This window comes from Furipterus horrens, unplaced genomic scaffold (assembly GCF_987537825.1).
Source record: "Furipterus horrens unplaced genomic scaffold, mFurHor1.1.pri manual_scaffold_2, whole genome shotgun sequence".
In the NCBI taxonomy this organism is placed as follows: domain Eukaryota; kingdom Metazoa; phylum Chordata; class Mammalia; order Chiroptera; family Furipteridae; genus Furipterus; species Furipterus horrens.
Genome location: NW_028327172.1, coordinates 5,234,404 through 5,258,077, shown reverse-complemented (window position 1 = coordinate 5,258,077; position 23,674 = coordinate 5,234,404). Strand labels below are relative to the sequence as shown.

The 23,674-nt window shown below is 59.4% G+C and overlaps 3 protein-coding genes and 1 long non-coding RNA gene across 12 annotated transcripts; 3 read left to right on the top strand and 1 right to left on the bottom strand.

Annotated features, from left to right (window-relative positions):
• Positions 1–1,946: 1,946 nt before the first annotated feature.
• Positions 1,947–7,476, bottom strand: LOC150017504 (uncharacterized). The gene is made up of 3 exons (XR_016507481.1): positions 7,217–7,476; positions 6,308–6,404; positions 1,947–3,373 (listed from the first exon to the last, which is right to left on the bottom strand). It is a non-coding gene; the product is annotated as an uncharacterized LOC150017504 (long non-coding RNA).
• Positions 2,590–3,928, top strand: ZNRD2 (zinc ribbon domain containing 2). Of its 2 annotated transcripts, XM_090258610.1 has the most exons (4): positions 2,590–2,673; positions 2,770–2,921; positions 3,055–3,139; positions 3,540–3,928. In XM_090258610.1, exons 1-4 carry the CDS (start codon positions 2,655–2,657, stop codon positions 3,881–3,883), a joined length of 600 nt encoding a protein of 199 aa, XP_090114736.1. In that variant the 5' UTR covers positions 2,590–2,654; the 3' UTR covers positions 3,884–3,928. The 2 variants fall into 2 exon arrangements, with proteins under 2 accessions (XP_090114736.1, XP_090114731.1); XM_090258605.1 differs by having other exon boundaries at positions 2,640–2,921.
• FAM89B (family with sequence similarity 89 member B) lies at positions 3,994–6,317 on the top strand. The gene is made up of 2 exons (XM_090258594.1): positions 3,994–5,068; positions 5,498–6,317. Exons 1-2 carry the CDS (start codon positions 4,589–4,591, stop codon positions 5,774–5,776), a joined length of 759 nt encoding a protein of 252 aa, XP_090114720.1. The 5' UTR covers positions 3,994–4,588; the 3' UTR covers positions 5,777–6,317.
• Positions 7,477–8,153: 677 nt separating the features above from the next.
• EHBP1L1 (EH domain binding protein 1 like 1) lies at positions 8,154–23,158 on the top strand. Of its 8 annotated transcripts, XM_090258507.1 has the most exons (21): positions 8,155–8,551; positions 11,106–11,163; positions 11,359–11,454; positions 11,800–11,853; positions 11,960–12,138; positions 12,220–12,362; positions 12,758–12,793; positions 12,884–12,955; positions 13,041–13,203; positions 13,368–13,533; positions 15,532–15,693; positions 16,140–16,297; positions 16,386–16,434; positions 16,793–17,428; positions 21,150–21,222; positions 21,345–21,400; positions 21,499–21,622; positions 21,896–21,995; positions 22,644–22,717; positions 22,800–22,914; positions 23,000–23,158. In XM_090258507.1, exons 1-21 carry the CDS (start codon positions 8,448–8,450, stop codon positions 23,097–23,099), a joined length of 2,718 nt encoding a protein of 905 aa, XP_090114633.1. In that variant the 5' UTR covers positions 8,155–8,447; the 3' UTR covers positions 23,100–23,158. The 8 variants fall into 8 exon arrangements, with proteins under 8 accessions (XP_090114618.1, XP_090114627.1, XP_090114633.1 ...); XM_090258492.1 differs by having other exon boundaries at positions 8,154–8,551; positions 13,368–15,693; XM_090258512.1 differs by lacking the exon at positions 15,532–15,693.
• The last annotated feature ends 516 nt before the right edge of the window (positions 23,159–23,674 follow it).

Here is a 23,674-nt window from a genome sequence, read left to right as displayed (position 1 = left end):
TTATTATTTTTATCACTGTATCATCTGGCCCTTTTCTGTATCACAGAGATGTCAGGTTAGTTCACATTGCAGTGAAAAATGAAAAGGAAAGCCAACTCCTTTTTGGAGCCTGTTAATGTAAAACTACAATAACCTAAGTTATGATATTCAGAGTGGCAGCTATATAGCAAAAGCCACTCAATGCCATTTGAACTTGACCCCTAAATGAGGCAGTGGGGTGGGGGGGACAACTGTAATTGAGTTGTGTGTGAAAATGCCACCATGGTGTGTGTTATCACTCAGGAATGGGGTTAACTACTGCCATATCCACAGTGCCACAGGTGTGGGCTATCTCACAAGAGGGTGTGCTAAATCCTTTGGTGAGGGAACAGTATGAAAAAGCCCAAGCCCACTGCTTCCTAGACAACTGGTCTACCCACCATGACTGCTGTAAATTGGCTTTACCACCAGCCTTTCTGGGACCTTGTACATGCTTACCCCTGTCAAGGACAGGGAAGAACTCAGAATATAGAGTCCTTTACTTCGTGCCCCCTCAATGATGGTGGACATGTTGCCATGTCTGGTGCAATGATGGATCCAGGCAGAAATGGAGACAATCTGGACAGTGCAGGCTTGATCAACAACTTGATTCCTGTCAGTTTCACCATAGCAGAGACCCTTAGTGTTGGCACAGTGCTCTAGATGGTTCGATCAGTCATGATTTGTTTCCACAGTTAGCTGAAAACATTGCCATCCAGAGCCCTCTGTTGGGCAGCAGGGTTGTTATTGACATTATTTATTTCACATTTGGTGGACTCAGCAACCACAGCTACAATGCTTTGCAGATGAGGAAGTGAAGTCCAGAGAGGTGAGGTAAATTACTCCAGGTGACATAGCCAGTGAGCAGCAGGTCCCAGGTCAAACCCAGGTCGGCCTGATTCCAAGCCTGTGCCTTGTCTACCCTCCTGTGGAACTTGAGGCAGGCAGACAGATGATATGAATCCCCTTAAGTAGTGGGAGATGAAGAATGGAGGAAGGGTGGGAGGCCAAGGGCTAGACTTGGAGACCATAGTAAAGACTTCGGATTTTCATCTAAATGCAATGGGAAGATGCCAGAGGGTTTTAAGCAAGAACGACGTGATCTGATTTATATTTTTAAATAATTATTCAATTTCCTGCTCTGTAAAATGGGGATAACAGTAGTACCTACCCCAGAAGGTTGACATGAAAAAATGAAAGGGATTAAATGGGAGGGTGAGCATAAAGGTCTTAGCTGGTGCCAGGAAGAATAGGCTGTTGAATTGACATTGGCCATGACACAGAAGGGTGTATTGAAGAATTCAGTGTGGGGCTGAGAGCCGAAGGCAGCATGGATCTGATAGGTCCATGTGTACAGGCTAGAGTCCAAGAGTCCTTCTAGTCAGCTTGGCAGAACTGACCTGGAGTCAGGCCCTAAGTCAGCTATACTGCTGCCCAAGAGCCTGCTGGTAGATGGCCAGAGTGAAGAGGAGCACAGGACTCTCTTAAGAGCAATAGGCAGCAAGTGTCAGAAAATGGCAGTTCCGAAGACTCTATGTGTAGAGGAAGATGGAGCCAGAAGGAAGGCACTCAGTGTTCAGGTAATATTGCAGAAGCACATACTGTCAAACTGAAGGAGAAGGTTGCTGATGAGATTATGGGGGTCTGAGTCCTGGCCTAAGGCCTTGAGGCTGCACATCTGCAGACCACTGCCTGCCCCATCTGGCTTCTCCAAACCTAATAAGGGAGAGGATGTGTATGGAGATAACACAGAAGGGAGGGGGGACCAGCAAGACCAATGTTGGGGAGCACTAGTAATTTCAATAGCAACTCACCCAAGGAAAGCATAATGGTCACTGGCTTGTGTAACAAGCCCTTTAGCCCCACCCACTCTCTAGCAAGCGCTACTCAGCTGTGGGTGCTACCGGAACTGCACATACCCAGTACAGTGCTCTTTTACATTTTATTTTTAAATTTATTTATTTTTCCCCATTCAGCACTGAAAAAAGGGCTGAACTTCAAAAAAGCTGGGAGCTGACTTGGTACCAGTCCCCGGCCTTAGGACAGGTAGGAGGTGGAAGACTGGGACATCAACCATGCAAATAGGCTGAAAGGCATGGAAAGCGAGAACGATCTCTGCCTGGTCTGCCTTGCAGGTCGAATTGATAAGTACTGAGGCCTGAAAAGCCTCCACGCGCGAGCAAGGGGCCACTGGTTATCAGCAAGGGTGTTGTGATGACGCCAGTGCCCCTCCTGTCAATGGCCCCGCCTGCGCGGAAAGGGAAAGCCCTGGACAGGCGGGGGCCAGCGGGGATTCCTCGAGCCCGGAGGTGGCCTCTAACAGCAGCGGACAGAAAGGGCGGCCGCTCAGTCACTTCCGGGCCCTGTGATCCGAGCCCAGTTACCGCGGAGAAGTCTCTCCCGAGGCCACGCCCGCCAGTCGAAAATTTTTGTCCCCTGGCTTCCCGTTGGGGGCCGCGAACTGCGCAGGGTCAAGCCTGCAGCGGACACGCCCCAGTCTGGGAACCGCTACCTCCGAGGAGCGCTCTGTACGTCACTTCCGCCCTCGTTCTTTGCCCAACGTGGAGGGGGAGGGGCCGAGACAGGCGCTCGACCTGTGCGTCACTTCCGTTGAGCCGAGCGGCGACAACGGCAACATGGCTCTGAATGGCGCTGGTGCGGACTTGAGCTGCGGGGGTCTCCGGCTGCGGGGTACGGGAGGTAGCCTGCTTCGGCAGGAAACCCAGGCCCCTTGTGCCTTTCTTTCCCCAGAAGTCGACGGTTTCTCTTGGGAGCCTCCGACCGAAGCGGAAACGAAGGTGCTGCAAGCGCGACGGGAGCGGCAGGATCGCATCTCCGCGCTCATGGGCGACTACCTGCTGCGTGGTTACCGCATGCTGGGCGAGACGTGCGCGGACTGTGGGGTGAGGAGAGACTCGGGACGTGGAATCGGGGATGGGGCCGTAGGCTAGGCCGCACGGCCCTCCCGCCGCCTCTTCTCTTTGGACCTCATGGCCCAGGGTCTCACCCCTGCCCCTTGTGCTTTCTGGCCCCCAGACGATCCTCCTCCAGAACAAACAGCGGCAGATCTATTGCGTGGCTTGTCAGGAGCTCGACTCGGACGTGGATAAAGACAATCCGGGTGAGGGGCTGAGTGTGTTTGCTGTAGAAAGACGTTGATAGAGCCCTGGGAACAGTAGGCCTAGGAGGTGACAGTGGCGTCCTTGGGTAGCACTGAGGTAAGGTGCTTTCTCCTTTTAGCTCTGTAGAGGAGCATGCATTCAGTAAGAGCACTGAGCACCTCCTGTGTGTCAGACACTACGGAGAGTCCCGGCTCCATCAGGCATAGTCTTGATGGAAGAGATGAATCAAGGACCTAAGCAAATGAGATACAAAGAAGAAAATGAATGAGTTACTTTATAGAGTGGCAGGGGAAACATGTCAAGCACAGAAACAGCAGAGCAGTAGAGAGTAAGGAGGTGGCTCAGGGCTGAGGATGGGCCAGGCATTCTGACTATTCCACCTGATTTCTCCTCTCTTAGCTCTGAATGCCCAGGCTGCCCTCTCCCAAGCTCGGGAGCACCAACTCGCCTCTGCGTTGGAGCTCCCTGCAGGCTCTCGGCCCACCCCTCAGCCCCCAGTACCCCGTCCAGAGCACTGTGAGGGAGCTGCAGCAGGGCTCAAGGCAGCCCAGGGGTCGCCCCCTCCTGCTGTGCCTCCAAATGCAGATGTCATGGCCAGCACACAGGGGGCCCTCCTGCAGAAGCTGAACTGGGCCTCAGCTGAACTGGGCTCTAGCACCTCCCTGGAGACTAGCATCCAGCTGTGTAGCCTTATCCGGGCTTGTGCTGAGGCCCTGAACAGCCTGCAGCAGCTGCAACACTAAGAGATCCCCTCACCCCCACCCCGAGAAAAACCCTCTAGAAAAACAGCGGCTCTTCTTGTGTGGTTTGTTCTTCTCGTGGTTCCGAGTGTGCATGGCAGCCCCAGCTCCGCTCGCCTATTTCCTGCTTTTGGCCTCTGGTCCTACCACTGTTTGATCTCCTTGATGCCCTGAGATATGAGTTGGGCTTGTTTCTGCTCAGTTTCCCCTCTCAGAGGATGACAGGGTGGGAGAGGACCTCAAAGGCAGGAACAAGAGGGATGGACCTTTGCAGCTCCTCTGTAGCCTCCTGAGCCATCCAGCGCTCTCATTCCCCACCCTTGAGTGGGATTGGGATTCTAATCCCCTTGGTTGCTTCTCTTTCCCTGAAGCACCCTAAAACCATCATCTTTTCCCACCTTATGCCCAGCCCAGGTACTCAGACTGACAGGGTGTCAGGTTGTACTTTAGGGACCAAGTATGGATTTACCTCGGTCTCCTGACCCGCAATTTTAGAGCCTTTTCCTGGGGAGTTATAATTGGGCAGAATAATGAAACAATGTTGGGGAGGAGCATAAAGAACTGTGAAGGAGCCGGGCCCGCTGCTTGTGGCCTCTTCCGTCTCTTTTTCTGTCTTCCTTTTGTCTGTGACCTATTCTTTACTCAGCTTTCGGGGACCCAGGGCGACGTGGTCCCACAGCCGTCGCCCTTTTAAGAGAGGCCCCGCCCATGCGTAGGGGGTGGGTCAGGGGCGGAGTCAGAGGCGGCGGGGAAGGAACAAAGCCCGGCCTGCGGGGCGGCTGCTGGGCTCTGCTGGTGGGGCCCCGGGGGTGCGGGGGCCTGCGGGCGGTAGCTCAGGCAGAGCGTTGGAGGGAAAGAGGTGGCATCGTTGTCCGCGCCGGCCCGGCCATGAATGGGCTGCCCTTGGCCGATGTGCCGGGCGGCGCGGGCTGCGCCCTGGCCGGACTCCCGCCGCTGCCGCGCGGCCTCAGCGGTCTCCTTAACGCGAGCGGGGGCTCGTGGCGGGAGCTGGAGCGCGTCTACAGCCAGCGCAGCCGCATCCACGATGAGCTGAGCCGTGCGGCCCGCGTCCCCGAAGGGCCCCGTGGTGCTACAGGCGCCGCCAACGCCGGACCTGCCGCCGGTCCCCCCGGGCCGCGTCGCCCTCTCAACCTGGACTCGGCATTAGCGGCGCTGCGCAAAGAGATGGTGAGTAGCTAGGCCCCGGGCCAGGAGGTTGGGTGGGGGTTGCTGCTGCCGAGGCCGAGCCTGGGAATCCCAAGGTGGGGTGGAGCGCAGAGGCACGGAACCGGGGACGTGCGGCCTGGGTCTCAGGACATGCACAAGCCAGTTGGGTCAGAGGGAACATGGTAATAGTAATTACAGCCACCGTTTATAGCAATAGTCACCGTGTATTTTTAAATGCCTTACTTGGTCTTATTTCATTCCATCCTGCTAGATGAATGTTAACCTCTTTTTACAGGTGAGGGTCAGTGAGTTGCCCAAAGATTCACAGTTTGCAGGTGGTGTCTGTCCACGTAAACTTTGCTTAGAAAGTGTGGGAAGATTGGCTAAAGCTGTGGTTTGGGCTAAGGGTGGCCTGGTCCCCAACCCCAGCCCACCCTCAGTCTTTTGCAGGTGGGGCTGCGGCAGCTGGACATGTCCCTGCTGTGCCAGCTGTGGGGCCTGTATGAGTCAATTCAGGACTACAAGCACCTGTGCCAAGACTTGAGCCTGTGCCAGGACCTGTCATCCTCCCTGCATTCAGACAGCTCCTACCCACCTGATGCCGGCCTGTCTGATGACGACGAGCCTCCTGATGCCAGCCTGCCCCCGGACCCACCACCCCTCACTGTGCCCCAGACCCACAATGCTCGTGACCAGTGGCTGCAAGATGCCTTCCATATCAACCTCTGAAGAACTGGGGGTGGGTGGGAGGCATGTACGCACGCAAAAGGCTCAGAAACTCACCTCTTAGCAAGTACTCAAGACTATAGTGCCTGCTTCCCCCCATACCACCTCACCCACGGGAGGGCACGGCCTGGGCTCCTCGGGGGCACAACTGCCAGCCCCCTCTCTCCTGTCGGGTTAGCTGGCACTGGGGCTACAGCCTGTGCCCATGGCACTGGACCTCCATTTCTTTCACATGTGTGCACCCCGGCTTGCCTAACCTTCACGCTGGTAGTGGGGCCCAAAGCATCGTGCATTCCCCTTGGCGTCTCTGGGATTGGGATGAGTGCCTGGCTCTCATCTCCTTTCCACCTTTTGCTGCTTTTGGCAGCTGCTGGCTCAGGGGCATCCCAGCTCTGTTCCCTGGGTTCCACTCCCCTAGACAAGGGCTCCAGGACTCCTTGCACCCACCCACAGCCGGGAGGGCCAAGGCTCCGTGCTGGATATTTATGTTTAGGCGCCAGCCTCCTGGGCACGTAGATAAATAAACAGTCTCACCGGTCCAGTATTCTGACTGCTTGGCTCTGGGGCGGGAACATAGCGGTGTTTCTGGCAAGGGCGGTCCCGCGCTCCGCCGGCAGGTGGCGCCAAGTCCCTGAGAAAAAAAGGCTTGGCTGTGGCGGGCTCGGATCTTCCCCTTCCCACGCCGGGTTGCGGAGCGTTCCAGGCTGGCCCTGCTTGGTCCGGCTGTTGGGTGCCTGCGGGCGAGTCACTTCCCCTCTCTGGCTGGAGGCCCGAGAGCCCAACCTCCTTCCCCACTCACTCGGGGCCTTCCTGGCCAGCTGGGAAGAAAAGAGAAGGAGCCGCCCATCTTGGGGAGAGAAACTTTCCACCCTGAGTCGGGGAGGAGTTGGGGCAACACAGGAAATGGGTGGGTCCGAGCTAGCGGGCCAAGGGGCCCCTCAGCGGGAGAGGGGAAGACGCCTCCGGGAAGGGCCTGGGAGCCAGTGAGTGCCCTACGGGTGGGAGGGACGAGCGGCGGAAGCAGAAGGGTTTGAAGTTGCCGTCTCCCAGGCTTCTTGGAGGCCAGACAAACCCTGGAGAGAGATGGCGACAGGGCCTCCGGCTTTGGTACATAAGACAGAGGTAGTGAGGGGTGATTGGGGTCCCAGACACCCCCATTCCTCAGTCCCATACAGGCTGCCTGGCCCTGGCCCACAGCACTTGGGACCTTGAGGTAAAAGGCTTTCTCTTACAGAGGAAACGGAGGATTCCCCCTGCCGAGACGGAGCCAGACCCAGATGTCAGGCCTTCCTGGGGAAGCCTGCACATTTGGGGGGGGGGGTGCTCCTTCCTCTAGCGCACACAAAAACGCCCCCACAACTTCTGAGACCGAGAGGAGAGGACCTCGAAGTTGCCCACGTAGGCTTTCAGGTTGCTCATACCCATGCCCTGCTGAACAGTTACCTGCCTCCTGCACACCACTCAGCTGGTGCCCCTGGCAGACGAGACGGCCTGCTCCAGCCGGGTTGCCATCAAGCACCGGGCTTCGGCCCACTCGCAAAGCTTGCGCAGCTCTGGCTGCTGTGCTGCCCCAGGACAGTTCGCCAGCTCTGGGCCTGACCCCTGCCGCTCATCACCGTGCAGGGCAGGCCGGTAGGCAGTAGGGCTCTAATCTAGGCGTAAACAGAGTGGCCAACGCCCGAGGCACACTTCCCAGGGAGGGAGAATAACACACACACCCCCCCGTCTGCGCCTTGATAAGGGATTCTACTTAATGAGACCTTGCAAAATCAACCAGGCTCCGTACTAAATGTAAGATTTCTAAGTACAAATAAAAATTTCAAGGTTTCATCCTCTCAATTACCCTGTAAAAGGCAGAACTGTAATTATCCCTATTTGACAGAGAGAGGCACTTGTTGGAAGTCAGGATTTGAACCTCCAATGGCATGTTGGGAGTATCTTCCCACTTGACAGCTGAGGAGTCAGCTTCTGAGACTGGCAAATGGGGTGCTACCCACAGGTAGAGGCACCCAGGTTGGTGCTTGACTCTGCTCCCTCCTGCTTTGGGTAAAGAGTGGGTAGTAAGCGGGAGGCTGCCACCCCGGTGTTGAAGATATTTGGCTCTGGCTCTCACTCGCACTGTGACCCTGAGCAAGTCCCTTCCCTTTTCTGGGTATCTGTTTCCCAGACTGTGAAATGGGGCCGCAGGCAGGATAGGAGGCGGCCCCGGCAGCGCTCGCGAGGGTGGCCCCAAGTTGCCGGTTGCCTCCTCCCCCGCAAACGTGTCCACACTGCCGCCCCAGGGCTCAACGAGCCGGCGCTGTGGTCCCAGCGTCGCTCCGCTCCGCGGTCTGGGCGAAAGGCCCCGGAAGCCCGGCTGCCCCGCCCTGCGCCCGCTGGAGCCCCGCCCGCCTTCCGACGGGGGTGCGGCTCCAGGAAACAGCGCGCTCCCTGCTCAGTGCCCCAGCGACCCGACTCGCCCCAGGCGACCCCAACGACTCAGCCAGACCACCCGGCAGGCCCCGAAGGCGGCAGCGGGGACAGCGGCCCCGGGTCCGAGCCTGGGACAGCATCGCACAGACGGGGCGGGCAGCAGGGCTGGGGGCCAGGGAGGCCATGGGGACTTGGGCGGGGCTAGCGGGCCAGCCGGAGCCCCGAGTCTGAGGAGCAGCGGAGCAACGGGGCGGAGGGGGCCATGACCTCGGTGTGGAAGCGCCTGCAGCGCGTGGGCAAGCGCGCCGCCAAGTTCCAGTTTGTGGCCTGTTACCACGAGCTGGTGGTGGAGTGCACCAAGAAATGGTGAGTGAAAAGAGGCCTTGGGGACCCCCAGACTGGCTGAGACCCCATCCGGCCCTTGGAACTGAAAGAAACCCTGTCCCCAGCCTAGTGGCTAAAGTGACCCCTATCCGAGCTTGGGCCCTGACATCCCAGGCACAGAGACACAGAACGGTCCTTGCAGCTTGTGAAACCCCCCTAGAGTTGGGGGTTGTGGGAGCTTTGGGGGAGTGAGGTCCGGACTTCCGGGCCTGAGAATTTGTCTGTGCCCACACTTCCCTCAGCTGTGCTCAGGGCTTGTGGGAAGGGAGGCCTCCTGTTTTTGGCCAGAGGGATGATTCAGGGTGGTGTAAGGAAAAGGAGCGAGTCTTGAGGTGTGCGGGTAGCCAGGCTGGGGCAGACACCTTCATGGATCTTAGTCCAGCGCAGAACAAAGATGCTGCGCCTCCCTCCTCCCCTACCTGCTTGTTGGTCAGAGGACCCCCGCCCCCTCCTGCAGCCAGACTGGGCTCCGGGAGGCTGGATTCATCTCCACAATGTCCTTAAAAGGGGAAACTGAGCACTGGGAGGGATGAGGAGAGAGACGGGAGTGGCTTAAGTAGGCCTGAGGGCCTAAGAAGTTGTGGGTCTGGGAAGAGAGGGCTTGGAGAGGGCAAGGTGGAATGGGGGGCGACATGGGGGCGGTGCAGGTCCTGGCCTGGACTACCAAAGGTTCCAGGGGCACCTCATTCACATGTCCCCACCGCAGCTGCCTAGGCCCCTGCGTCACACCCTAAATATATGTGCTCACTGGTGTCAGCTTCCCTTGGCTGGATTAGGGCACAGCTGTGGGGATCTTACCCGTCAGGCGGGGCTAAATTTAGGCTCCCAGGAGAAAGGGCTGCTGGGGCAGGAAGGGACCTTGGGGTCCAAAGGAAGGGGGTGAAAGGAGGCTGGGGTCCCTTGGGTAACTGTCATATTTCTGGTCTTGACTGGGTCAGCCAGAGGGCCATTCAGTCCTTTAGGTAAGGCCCAGAGAGGACAGGAGCTGCCTGGGGTAACACAGCACAGGGCTGGTCCTTGAACTCTGGCCTCTGGCTTCCACCTTCTATCCCAGCATCCTGGGTAAGGTCAGAGGACGCTGGGCATGGTCCCAGAGAACAGGCCAAGGGTGTGGGCAATGTCAACGCACGTGAGTCACAGGAGGCAGTCAGGGCCTCCGGGACTTCTAAGCCTGGAGCCCAGGTTAAGAAGCTGCCCCTGCCTGGGTCGGAGCTCCCCAGGAGGGCGTGCCAAGCCTGAGTCAGGTTACTGGGCCAGGCTCCACCCCACTAGGCACCCCTGCCCACTTCCCCTTTCTGGGAAGGCCTCATGGATACCGTTGCTCAGCCATCGCCTGCAGTTTGGGGCTGGGGAAGGAGCTTGGCTCCAGGACAGAGGTCTCTAGGGTCAGCTGTGTGACCATGCCTGGCCCCCAATCTCTCTGGTCTCAGCGTCCTCAGGGGCTGACAGGAGAGCCATTTATCTTGGCTCAGACTCCAAGGGGCAGTGAACTGGGTGAACCCAAGTGTCCTGGCATGGGACTGGGTAAGGCAGGGAGGGCTCTTTGCTGCCCTCAATCATACCCACCCTCCTGGGCAGCAGTTGGACCCTCTAACCCAAAGTGACTCTCGGCCTCCAAGGACTAGCCCTGTGTCAGCTCCGTGTCTGGGACGGAGCCCTATACAGGAGACCTCCTATTGAATCGTCTCTCTCCTCTCCTCTCTGCCTTTCTTCTGAGTCTTGCCCTGACATACGCTGCTCAGCTTAGATGTAACCTGGGAGTCTTGCTTGGTGCCCCTCATGGGAATCAGGGTCCCCTGCAAAGCTAGTCCAGTGCCTCAGATTTCAGAGGCTGACTCCCCGCGCCCTGGGCCCAGCAAAGAGCTGGGCTTGGAAGGCCCTCGGAGAGCATCTGCCTCCCTGACCACCTCTCATACTCTGCCCCCCACTCTGATCCCAGGACTCCCCCCAACCTTGGACCTTGCACTTACCATTCCTCCTGCCTGGAGCCCTCCTCCAGCCCCTCACACAGCCCACCCCTCCCTGACTCGTGCCTCTGCTCCCACGCCCAACCTCAGAGAGACCCTAGCGGCTCTCTCCCATCTCCCTGAAGTCAGCTTATTAAGTTCTTTTTCTTCTTGATTGGCTCTTGCTTCCCACTTTGGTTGTCCTCAGCCCCAGAAGGCTCTTTCCTCTGCTTTGCTCTACTCTGCCCCCAAACTAGACTGAGTATATAGTATGCACTCCACAAATAGTTGTGAGTGAATGGACTTCTACCTTGGTCTGAGTCTCTCGCAGGGTCCTTGCTGTGTTTCCCTGTATCTCTCGGTCTGTCTCTTCCCCTGTCTTCATAATCCCTGCTGACCCACACTGGGCCTTTGCCCTTTTGCTCTGGCCCCACCCTGCCTCAGCAAGCCCCACCCTGCTCCCTGTGGCCCCAGATAAGGGGCTCTCCATTCCCTCTCCTGGGGGAGGGGGTATTGGGCAGAGGGAAGACCCTGGAGATGGAGAGGCTGGGCAGCCTGGCTGAGTAGTCCCCTCTCCTCCACCCTACCAGGCAACCTGATAAGTTGGTGGTGGTGTGGACCCGGCGGAACCGACGCATCTGCTCCAAGGTCAGTGAGATAGTAACTGGGGTGGGGCCAGTGAGGGGGTGTGGGTAAAGCGGGTGAGGGCTAATAGGGTCACGGAGTCAGGTTCAGATCAGAACCCACAGAATGGAGAGAAAGATGTGGTCAAGATTGGAGACAAGGGCAAAGAGGGAGGGGGAGAGTTAAGATTGAGGGGAGGACTCAGACTACGCATTGTAGGCCCACAGCTGGCAGCCTGGCATCCAGAACCCATACCGGGGCACCGTGGTGTGGATGGTACCTGAGAATGTGGACATCTCCGTGACCCTGTACCGGGTGAGTCTCTAGCCCTCCACACAGAAGGGACTGAGCTGGCGGTTAGAGCCCTGGGAAACCACAGCGGTACCCCGGTGGGTTGTCAATCCCAATAGGAAAGAACAGAGCAGTGAGACCCTTACTCAGCATGAGTGGCCTGGAGGGCTCCTCAGGGCAGGTCGCATTTACCTGCCGCACGCAGTAAGAGAGACAGCTGGGATCAGGAGAAGCTGGGGAGCATCCCAGGCAGGAGGGACCGGCATGTGGCACATGTGAAGGACCCAGCCAAACACGTCCTGAGCCAGCACTGTCCCTGCACTGCCCCTACCCAGCAGCCCCTGTACTCACCAGTGCCCCGTTTCCCAGGACCCCCATGTGGACCAGTATGAGGCCAAAGAGTGGACGTTTGTTATTGAGAATGTGAGTGACCGGGGCGGGGGGGGGCGTGTCTGGGGTCTGGGAGACTCTGGGGCAACACCGATGCTCCTTTTCTCACTCTGACCCCCCCCCCCCCCACTGTCCACAGGAGTCCAAGGGGCAGCGGAAGGTGCTGGCCTCGGCTGAGGTGGACCTGGCCCGCCACGCAGGGCCCGTGCCTGCCCAGGTCCCACTGCGGCTGCGGATGAAGGCCAAGTCAGTGAAGGTGGTGCACGCGGAGCTGAGCCTCACCCTCTCGGGGGTGCTGCTGCGGGAAGGCCGAGCCACGTGAGTGCCCATCTGCCCTCCTCGGCCCTGGCCTGCCACCTCGGACCCCAGCCCTCACCCCTGACGTCTGACCTCCCCCAGGGACGATGACATGCAGAGCCTCGCGAGCCTTATGAGCGTGAAGCCTAGTGACGTGGGCAACTTGGACGACTTTGCTGAGAGTGACGAGGAGGAGACTAACGGTCCGGGGGCCTCTGAGGCACGGGCTCGTGCCCCCCAGCCAGGTGGGCTCACAGCCTGCCATGGACTGAGACCCCCAGGACCTAGGGAGGAGGTGGGGGAGGTGCTGTAGAAGCCCCTTGCCGTGCTGGGGGCAGGGCCGGCTTGTGCGTGCCCCGTGGTGGGAGCTCACTATTGCCCTGGCAGCCCCAGCCTGCCCTGCGGCCATGGCCGAGTCCCCCAGGGTGCTTTCCCAGGGCCTCCCCGGGCCCCTAGCCCTGCGCCACGGCAGCGGCACCAAAAGAGCTCAGAGGGGCCGCAGTGCGGTCCGGTCACCACCCCGTGCGCGGTCAGTAGTTTCCTCCTCCCTCCCTTCAGCTTCTTAAGGCTTTTATTCGGTCTGTCCTTGTGGTTTTCTCTCTCTTTTTCTCTGCATTCGGGGGCCTGACTCTTCTCCCAGGCCGGGCCGGTGCCCTGAGGCCAGGGCGGTTCCCAGGTAGGCCCAGCGCCCTGGTTGGAGGGAGGGGTCAGACCTTCAGGGCTCTGCCCTGCAGGGTTGACCTTGTCCCCGCAAACCCTCCTCCAGATCCCTCCCGGGAGCTGAAGACACTTTGTGAGGAGGAAGACGAGGGCCCAGTAACTCGGCCCCAGCAGGCAGGTGAGGCCCAGGCCAGGTTGGGTGGGGACCGGACCTCCAGTCACAGGGCCCAGGCCTCAGCGCCCACCCTCTCCTTCTTCCCCAGCTGCCAGCCCTGCTAGTGCTGAGGAGGCCAGCCCAGCCCCTGTGAGTGCCCCTGCACCCCCAGGCAGGGCCTCCCGGGGCCAGGGCTCAGAACCAGCTACTGTAGCGGGGGGCCAGGTGGGGCCCGAAGCCCCAAGGTCCCCCGGAGCCCCACTGGAGACAAGGTGAGCTTTGGAACCAGCCCCACCCCTGCCCACTGTTAGGAAGCTGCACTCCCCCTACCAGCCTGCCCTTCCAGTGCCCCAGCAATCTGAAGGGTGGGGGTTGGGGCTGAGAGTGGGTGAGCTGTCAAACGACTCCCCAACGCCGCCTCCTGCTCTCTCCTCAGGTTCTCCAGACACTCAGGCCAGGATTTGGCCCCCATCCCGGCCCCTCGGCTCCGGAAAGGCTCTGATGTCCCCTGGCCCTCAGTTCCCCAAGGGAAGGATGAGGCCCCCAAAGCCTCAGGGGCTACCCCAGCAGCAGTGGGTTCTGCTGGGGAGACCCAGGCCCAGGCAAGCCCTCAGGAAGGAACCGAGGCCCAGGGAGCCAGGCCACACCCAGGCATTGAGGACAGAGGCTACAGAAACTCTTTGGGAGGGCAGAAAGCCAAGGTTGAGGAAGGCACCATTGGGGACAGGCCAGAGGCCAGTGGGGTGGACACTGAGCAGGCGTCAGGAGTCAGAGGAGTGAACAGTAAGAGGTCAGAGGTCAGAGTGGGGGAGGCTGAAGAAAGTTCAGAAGTTACTCAAGTGGATGCTGAGCATAGGTCAAAGGTGAGACATGTGGACACCAAGGGACCAGAGGCTACAGGGGTGATATCTGAGGCAAGGTTCCAGGGGACTCCTGAGGCTCCGCCGAGGGGCTCCCAAGGGAGGACAGGGGTCAGGCTCGGGGACGAGGCTCCTATGCGGAGCTCAGCCCCAGCAGAGCCTGCAGGGCACTCTGGGCACTTCTGTGACTCCCAGGGGGCCGGGGCTGCTGCAGGCCAGGAGAGAGAGGGTACAGAGGTGAGGCGTGGGGCCCCTGGTGTTAGGGCGCCAGGCCCGGGGCAGGGCCCCTCTGTTGGAGCAGCAAGCGCCAGGCCCCAAGTGAGCAGGCACCAGGAAGCTCTGCCCGCAGCTGACCAGGAGGCGATGTCTAGGGATCTGGGGGTCGGGGAGGCAGAAACTAGGGACTTGAGGGTCCTGGGAACAGAGATGGGAGTGGCAGAGTCAGAAGTTTGGGGGATCCAGGAGACAGAAGCAGAGGGATCAGGGTCCCCAAAGACAGAGACTGAGAAAGCAGAAGCTGAAATATGTGAGGCCCACGAGACAGAGGCATTGAGGTCAGGGTTCCTGGAATCAGAAGCTGCTGGGCTGGCAGAGTCTGAGGAACGGGAGACCCAGAACACAAAGGCTGGAGTTCCGGAGACAAAGACTAGGATGGCAGAGACTGAGATATTGGGGGCCCAGGAGGTAAGAAGGGACACAGGGGTACTGAGGATAGAAGCTGAGATAGCAGAACCTGTAATGTTGGGGGCCCAGGAGACAGAAGTGGGAGGTTTGGAGGTGCCAGCAATAGAGGCTGGGAGGGCAGAGACTGAGCTATTGGGGACCCATGAGATAGAGGTAGGGGGTTCAAGGGTCTTAGCGATAAAATCTGAGATGTCAGGGACCCAGGAAACAGAGTTAGGGGGTTCTGAGGTTCCAGGGTTGAAGTCTGAGACAGCAGAAGCTGAGATATTGGGGACCCAGGAGGAAACAGTTGGAGATTCAGGGGTCCCAGGGATAGAGGCTGAGACAGCAGAAGCTGAGATATTGGAGATCCAGGAAAAAACAGCTGAGGGTTCAAGGGTCTCAGAGGTAGGATCTGAGATAGCTGGGGTCCAAGAAACAGAGGTGGGGGGTCCAGGAGTCCCAGGGATAGTGACTGAACCTGCAAAAGCTGAGATATTGGGGACCCAGGAGAAAACAGCTGGAGGTCCAGGGGTCCCAGGGATAGTGACTGAACCTGCAAAAGCTGAGATATTGGGGACCCAGGAGATAGCAGCTGGGTGTTCAGGGGTCCCAGGGATAGAGAATGAGACAGCAGAAGCTGAGATATTGGGGAGCCAGGAGATGGCAGCTGGGGGTTCAAAGGTCCCAGGGGTACAGACTGAGGTAGCAAGGATCCAGGAGCCAGAGGTGGGGCATTCAGAGGTCTCAGGGCCAAAGGTTGGAATGGCAGAGACTGAGGGACTGGGGACTCAACAGACAGAAACTACAATTTTGGAGGCTGAGAAGGCTAAGGTTTCGGGGGTCCTGGAGGCAGAGACTGGGCTTATATTTGAGGCTTTACAGGCCCCAGTTACTAAGCATGGAGTTTTAGGGTCCCAGGGAACAGAGGCAGAGACTTCAGTTTTGAGGGTCCAGGAGGTTAAAGCTGGGACTCTGGAGATTTCAGAGGCCAAGCCTGGGGTTTGGGGGGCCCATGAAGCAGAGATGGAGGTTTTAGGTCTCCCAGAGAGTCAATGTGGTATTTTTGAGGCCCAGGAAGCAGAGGCCGGGGTCTTGGGAACCGTGAAGGGGAAAGAAGCCGAGGCCAGCCTGACTGAGGCGCAGGTGGCCAGTGGGGCAGGGGCTGGGGTGCCCAAGCCCTCGGGGGCCTCTTCCCCAGAGGAGCCTGAAGAGGACAGCAGGCTGCCGGGCAGCCAGGTAGGGATGAGGGCTGCCCAGGGCTCAGTCTTCTGCTTCCCACTAATCTGGGCTGAGCTAACAGCAGCTCTGCATGGACCCACCCGGTTGACAGGGGTGGGGTGGGACAGGGGCTCGGCTTCAAGGAGCCCCCTCACCCCTTCCCCTCAGGATGTCCTGGCTTCCCCACCCTGTCTGCCCTGGGCTGCATGGAGCGGGACACCCCTAAGCTGCGTTCTGGGCTGACCTTGACGCATGGCTGTCAGTGTCCTCTGATCGTGCCTGGGGCCACTCATCTTTTAGTTGACTTTGGTAGATGACCCAAGAGCTGAAAACCCTTTTGCTTGGCTCCAAGGCTCTGGCCAGTGGTCTCTGGTGACTCCTCCAAACCCAGAGCTGGGGCTGTTTTATGCCTGAGGGGCAGAGGGCCCATGTTCACATTCCTGACCTCATCCCTGTGTCCCCAGGCACTGCCTTCCCTGGTCAGCTCCAGCCAGTCCCTACTGGAGTGGTGCCAGGAGGTCACCGCTGGCTACCGTGGCATCCGAGTCACCAACTTCACTACATCCTGGCGCAATGGTTTGGCCTTCTGTGCCATCCTGCACCGATTCTATCCAGACAAGATGTGAGCTGCTAGAGGGGGTGGGACTGAATCGGGGAACTTGCCAGGAGGGCAGTCTGCACCCAGCCTCTGACCAGACCTCTCCCCACAGAGACTACGCTTCCCTCGACCCCCTCAACATCAAACAGAACAACAAGCAGGTGAGGTAGGGAGGGACCATGCCTGGAGGGAAAGAGGGTCTAGAGCCAGACCTAGGTCCAAGCTTTGGGGTCCGTCTGGCTGTAGGAGAGGAATCTGGGCTGGTGGTCTTTTATGCTTTTTTGTCGTTTTCCTTAGTTTAGTGTGTGTGTGCATTTTTAAAGCGTATTTCCAATAAAAACTACCCTTTCCAGTGCAGTTGCTGGGTAACGGCGCGGCCCCTTTTGCTCCATTTCCTCCAATAGGAGGATGAAGGCGTTGCTAGGCAAACCCCGGTGTGCAGGGTGCAGGTGTCCGGGGCGGGCCCATAGTGTCGCTGGGTGCCACCCGCCGAGGCTGACCCCAAGCACACTCTCCTAGGCCTTCGATGGCTTCGCCGCCCTGGGCGTGGCGCGCCTGTTGGAGCCGGCGGACATGGTGCTGCTGTCGGTGCCCGACAAGCTGATCGTCATGACGTACCTGTGCCAGATCCGCGCCTTCTGCACCGGGCAGGAGCTGCAGCTGGTGCAGCTGGAGGGCTGCGGCGGCGCCGGCACGTACCGCGTGGCCAGCACCCAGTCCAGCCCGCCCCAGGACCTGGACGCCAGTGGCCTGGCGCAGCGGCTGCGCGAGCACCGGGCCGAGGCGCCCGAGGAGGCCGCGAGCCCCGCGGAAGGGGTCGCCCCCGAGGTGGCCTCTAAGGACTGCGGGGCCGAGGCCACCCAGGAGGCGCGCTCTGCAGAGACCCCGGCTGATGGCTCGGGAGCCCGAGCATCGGTGCCCCCGGCGGACGGGCTGGTGAATGGGGCCGGAGCCCCGGGCGCTGGGGGCGGCACACGGCTGCGGCGGCAGTCAGTGAACGGGGAGGTGGGGCCGGTGCCCCCGCCCCGCGCACATGGCTCCTTCTCCCACGTGCGGGACGCAGACCTGCTAAAGAAGAGGCGCTCCCGGCTGCGGAACAGCAACTCCTTCTCGGCAGAGGACCCCGAATCAGGAGGAGCTGGAGCCCCGGCAGCGGTGAGTGCCTCCCGGTGGTACCGGGGTCCTGGGGAGCCAAGGGGTGGATCCGGAAAGGCCCTAAGGGCAGAGCTGGAGTCGGGGTGCGGATTCAGCTGGTCTCCGGAAGGCGATTTCTGATCAGAGGGCCAGTGGTGCCTGGGGAAGTGTCAAGTGAGACCCACCAGGCCTGGAGTGGCTGGGTGACTGGGTCCTGCCCACTGCTGCCAGCCTTGGGTAAATGCTGGTGGTTTTGAAGTCCCAGCCCGCGGTTCGTGGAATCATGGGCTGTAGTAGGAAATTCCCAGAAGGCTCCAGGTTGTCAGCACTCAGTACGACACTCTCTGTGAACTGTAAAGTGGGCTGGGGCCTTTCCCCTGCAGGTGGCCAGGGGTCAGCCAGCAGCTGTCCCTACCCTGGAAGTTCGCGGCCAAGTTTCTATACTCAGTGGGATCCCTCAGGGCCTCCCAACCCCAAGATCCTCTGACTTGGGTCTTTAACTCCAGATGCTGGAGACCAGTTTCCTTTTTTTCTGTGATAATGGGAGGTCAGAGATTGAGAACGTGCTGGGCGTCCATGTCCTCCCATCCCCTGCAGGTTGCAGATCAAAGCCTGCCAGGGTGTCACGTGGTCACTGCACATCTTAAAGGGGAGACGGTCCCAGAGAGGGCAGGGGTTTGCGGAGGGACTCAGAGTCACTAAAGTCCAGGCCACGGGCTTCCCAGTGGAGGTCCGCCCGCTGACAGCATCCTGCCTGCTGCCCAGGCATGGCTCCTGAGTTCTAAGGAAAGGAAGGAATAAACCGCTTCTGGAAGGAGCAGCCATTTGAGCCAGGCGGAGAAGACAAGCAGGTTTCCCCGGGGAAGAATGGGAGGGGAGGCTCTAAAGTGGAAAGATCTGCACAAGCGAAAACGTGGCAGCAGGAAGTCTCAGGTCTGGGGCGGGGAACCGCCAGGCGTCTCCTCTCAGGGCCGTAGGTGGTGGTGGGGCCGGCCTGGGAGCAGGAGCCTTGGGTGCAGGGTCAGAGGCACAGCACTGAGCCTGTGATGAGAGACAGGGAGGGCCCCAGAGGCACCCACAGGAGATGTGATTGACAGGAATCAGAGGGACACAGCCGCCCTTGCTTGTGTGTTGGCCTCTGGACACAGCCTTGTTAATGTGTCAGTGGCTCTTTAAATATTAAAGGAGAGGCTCCATCCTACAGGCTTCTGGGCCCACGTTCCAGCATCTGGTCCTTCTGAGCCAGGACCCCCTTTAGCCCCTGTCCCACCCACAGGAGATATTCCACCGGTGGGACTGGAGTGGACTTCTCATTGGCTGCTCTCATCCCCCGTTACCCATGCTTGCTGTGGGAGGATGTCGGGCCTGGCCTCACCCTTGGACACTCCCAAAGTCCTGGAATGGGAGGAAGCCAGGCCCCTGGAAGCTGGGGTGGGGCTGAAGCAATGCCGTGAGGACGGCGGTATGCCTTTGGTGCAGTTCTGCAAGGCTTCCTGGAGGAGAGGTCATACATCAGGGTGTAAGAAGGGGAATTTGGGTCAGACATGAGGAAGTATTAGAATTCCCATCAGGGCTGGCGGAAGTAAGCTCAGTTGCTGCTGAGGTTGGGTTTTCTCCACTGTCCTGCCTCTGCCTGCCTTGGTGGCTGAGCTCTTGCTCTGTGCCTGGCCTGCCCCAACAACCCCTCATTGACTCATCACAATGCCTCTTCCAGGGAGGAATGACTATCGCATTTTACAGGTGAGAATATTGAGGCTCAGGACATGAGCAAAGAGGCAGAGGGAGTTGATAGACGTGTGAAGGCAGGTTCTGAGCCTGAACTCTTAAATGGTGCCCTCTACTGGGCCCAGCACTACTGACTGGGTGTGTGACCCTGGTAAAGCCACTTACCCTTTCTGTGCTCTTTTTCCTGAAGATGAGAGGCAAAGGCATGGAAGTTCTTTGCAAAGTAGCCTGTAGGCACCACTTCAGGGTGCTTGTTAAAAATGGAGCTGTGTTTCCCCCAGATGCCCTTCTGGAGCCCTGCAAAGCCAGGCTGCACAGGGCTGGGCTTTCTCCCTACCTGACATTCAAGAGCACAGAGAGAGGCCCAGTGGCTGTGTTCAGCCCAGAGGCAAATAGCAAGTTGGTGGCCAAGCTTGGAAACAAGCCTTTGGATTAGACAGCCCTGGGCCCTAGGCCAGGTCCTGTCTGAGCCTCCTCTCTGACCCTCCGTTTCCTCATCTGTAAAGTGGGTATGGTAGTCATTTCTGCCTCCCAGGGTTTCTGGGAGAATTAAGTGAGCCAATACATGTACAGTGCCCAACATGACTGCTTAATACATGTTAGCTATTATTTAATAATGTTAATGCTGAATGTTTTACTATTGACATAATGTGTCATTAGGTTCATCAGTGTACCCTGAGTACATTCTCTGGGGCCCGTCCTGCCTGCAGGGGCAACCTCTGGTCAGGGAAACATGAGTAACCAATAGCCATGATGGGGTGAGGGGTAGGGTCAGAGCTATGATGGGGAAGGCCCAGGAGGCCATGGAGGGAGCATCTGCCCAGCCTGAGGCTCAGGAGGTGCTTCGGGAGGCATGAAGGTCAGGGAGGGAGGCAGAAAGCCATGTGGGAGTCCGACCCTGGAGGAGGTGGAGATGAGCCAGCTCGTGAAGAGCAAGTTGGTGTATGGCAGACTCCGAAGCTGAGAAAGCTCTTTGGGGAAGTGAAAGCCCATGACTGTACTGGAGGGTGGCTGCTGGGTGGGGTTCAGGGTAGTGGGAGTTGAGGCCAGAGCTGTCAATAAGCCTTGGCAACAAGGCTGGGGGCTGAGGTAGGAGTGGTGGAGGTTTTAGGAAGGGCTTGAGGGTAGAGTCAGCAGGCAGGGCATGGGTAGCGGCTGGGGAGGAAGGCACCACTGATCCAGGACAGAGACGATGGCACCTAAGCAAGAGGTGTCCAGGGCTGCCTCAGAGAGCTGCAGGGTGGGGTGGACAGTGGGGTGGTTCAGCCCCTTTCCCCTGCCCCATGACCGAGACAGGTGGCCAGAGCAGGAGCCATCAGTGGGGCCTGGCCATCAGCTGAGCTGAAAGTTGGGGGCCCCCAGGTCTGACAGTCCCAGGAAGTCGCCAGGGGCAGGGCATATCAAGAGGCCAGCCCCTCCCTTCCAGGCTAAAATTGGTAGTTTCAGCCAACCTGTCTTCTGAGCTCTATGTGAAGTGGGAGAGGCTCTAGGCATAGGAATTGATAACAGGAGAGCGCCCCCTTTTGGTAAGTAGGTGGAGGTGCTGGCTCAGGATGGCCACATCAGGCCAGCTGTGTGTCATTGTGTGGGGTCCTGGCCATGATAGAGATGCCAGCCCTAGGTGATGGGAGAGGTGGTGGCCTGAGGGAGACCCATGGAGGGGGGACGCAAGAGGGGTAAGGAGAGGCCTCAGCTGGCCCCTTCACAGCCTTTCACCCCTGACTCTCACCCAAGCCCTGTGAGGCCCCAGGAGCGAGGATGGTGAGCCTCAGAGAGTGGGAGCAGACTGGCCCAGTAGCACAGGGACAGGTACAGTGAAGGCCATGGCCTTCCTTGGAGGGGGCATCTTCCTAGAGGAGATGAGGGTTGGGGTGCGGTGCAGGCGGCACTGGAGATGCAGCTGGGGTGGGCAGGGTGTGAAATTGGGGGCCATTCTCTGTGTGTGAGACTCTGGCTGGCCCCTGAGCAGGGTTGTTGGGGAACCCCTCCAAGCCCTCACTGTCTCCTTCCTCCGCAGGATGGCCTCAGCCCTGCCCCCAGCCCTGCCCCCAGCCCACCCACAGCCACAGCCCCACAGCAGCCCTCCTCTGGTGAGTAGTAGTTCTGAAGGGGTGGTGACCCAGCTCAGCTCAAGTGTCTCCTAGAACCTGCTCTGGGGACCTCCTGGGGCAGCTGTCAGTTGGAGGTGCTTTAGCCTGGTCTCTGTCTGCAGGTGGGAGTACTCCATCAGAGGAGCCATCCCCAAGCCCAGGAGAGGAGGCTGGGCTGGTAAGGTGGGCCGAGGTGGGAGGAGCTGACGAGTGGGCACTTCCTAGGCAGGGCCTGGGCTGAACGCCCCTCTCCCTTACCCTCCCTTTTGACCCCAGCAACGGTTCCAGGACACAAGTCAGTACGTGTGTGCAGAGCTACAGGCCCTGGAACAGGAGCAGAGGCAGATAGACGGGCGGGCAGCCGAGGTGGAAACACAGCTGAGGGGCCTCATGGAATCAGGTGGGCCGGGGATCGATCTAGAATCCGCTCCCTAGCACATGCCACCGGATCTGCCCACTCCCGCAGCCCTTCCTGATCTTGGGAGGAGTTGGGAGGAGGCAAGACCAGGTTCATCGTTCCCATTTACAGCTGGGTGCGTTGAGGCCCTGAGCAGGGAAGCAGCTTGCTGGAGGCTCACGGCTCCGGCTTCTGGGATGCCATAAGGGAGCAGGCCCCCGCCCCAACCCTCCTGGGGTCGGTGGCAGGCCTGGTGACTGTCCAGGCCCGGTTCAGGTGCCAACAGGCTGCAGGAAGAGGTGCTGATCCAGGAGTGGTTCACGCTGGTCAACAAGAAGAATGCTCTCATCCGGAGGCAGGACCAGCTGCAGCTGCTGTGAGTGCGGCCCCTCCCGCAGGGCCCAGGGCCGCCCCCGCTCACCCAGGGCCCCCCCACCCCCAGCGGAGAAGCTTAGCCGCTTCAGTTAGAGCAACTCATTGCTTTCTTCTTTCTGTGAAGATCTCTTTGAAAAATTGCTCAGCCATCTTAATTGTTTTTGTACCTAATTTCCTGTATAAAGTGTGTATCTTAAATTGGCACTGGTTTTACTAATAAGAGAAAAATGTGGTGCAGACAGGTCTGGGCTGAGTGCCCCAGTTGACCCTGCTCCTTTACAGTTAGGAAAACTGAGGCCCGGAGAGCTGAGCTGCTTTCTGTGTGGTGTCGGACGCCTTTGTAGTCCGGCGTGTGGAGGTGGTTTATTCTGGATCACTTTTCAGAATAATTTTAGCTTAATACTTGTTTTATGAGTAATGTTCATGCAAATAATCCCACTGGGGTGTTTTTTATTTTTTAAAAAAGGGGTAGGGGTGGGAAGAGACAATATAAACATCCAGCAGTTGGGGAGCAGTTGGAACAAAGAGGTGACAGACTCCAGGATATAGCTCTGCCCTGGTGAGGTGGGTGGGGGCCCGGGGGTGGTCGGCGCCCTGGGCCCTCCCTCCCGTCCCCTTTCCCCTGACCTGGCTCCTCTGCCCCCCCCAGCATCGAGGAGCAGGACTTGGAGAGGAGGTTCGAGCTGCTGAGCCGGGAGCTGCGGGCCATGCTGGCCACCGAAGGTGGGAGAAGGGGCCGAGGGGCCTGGGGCCGAGGGCAGGGCAGCGGCCGGGGCCGCCTGACCCCCGCCTCTTCCGCCCTCAGACTGGCTGAAAACGGCGGCTCAGCAGCACCGGGAGCAGCTCCTGCTGGAGGAGCTCGTGTCGCTGGTGAACCAGCGCGACGAGCTGGTCCGGGACCTGGACCACAAGGAGCGGATGTGAGTGCGGCGGGGACGCGCTGGGAGCGGGGAGGGTCCCGGAGCGCCCCCCCAGGAGCGCTCACTTGCCCCCGTCCCGTCGCAGCGCCCTGGAGGAGGACGAACGCCTGGAGCGCGGCCTGGAGCAGCGACGTCGCAAGCTGAGCCGACAGCTGGGCCGGCGCGAACGCTGCGTGCTGAGCTGAGGCCGCGCCGCCCGGCGTCCTCGGCTTTTCTGTCGCTGCTCCGGCGGGCGCTCCGCACGCCCGGGTCCTCGCGGCTGCCGCGCGCGGCCGGTAGGGGCCGCCGTTGCCCCTTTACCCGGAGGGTAGGGCGGCCCTTCTGGCCCCAAGTACAGGAAGAGCGGCTGGGTGGCCGCGCCATCGAGTTATTTATTTGTCCGTGTGTGTGAGTGTGTGTGTGTGAGTGTGTGTGTGTGTGTGTGTATTCGCGGGGTTGGGGGTCCCCGGAGCGCCGCGCAGAACCCCTCCCCACGGCAGGGCCCCGGGGAGCGGGATGGCTGTGAACTGCCGCGCCCACTCTCCTTCGCTTCCTGTTCCTTGTGAGGAATAAAGTCGGACAAGGCTACACCGGGACCGGCTCTTTCTCGGGACAGCTGGGGTTTTCAATAGACGGAAGGGGTTGGCGTCCAGGCGGGTACGGTTGTCTGTGATCGTCGGTGAGGCTGTGCCGGCTTTGAGGTTCCCAGAGGCCAGGTGAGGCGGGACCTCAGCCTTGGAAGGTTGATGGGGGTCTCGGTTATTGATCACTGTAGGGAAGA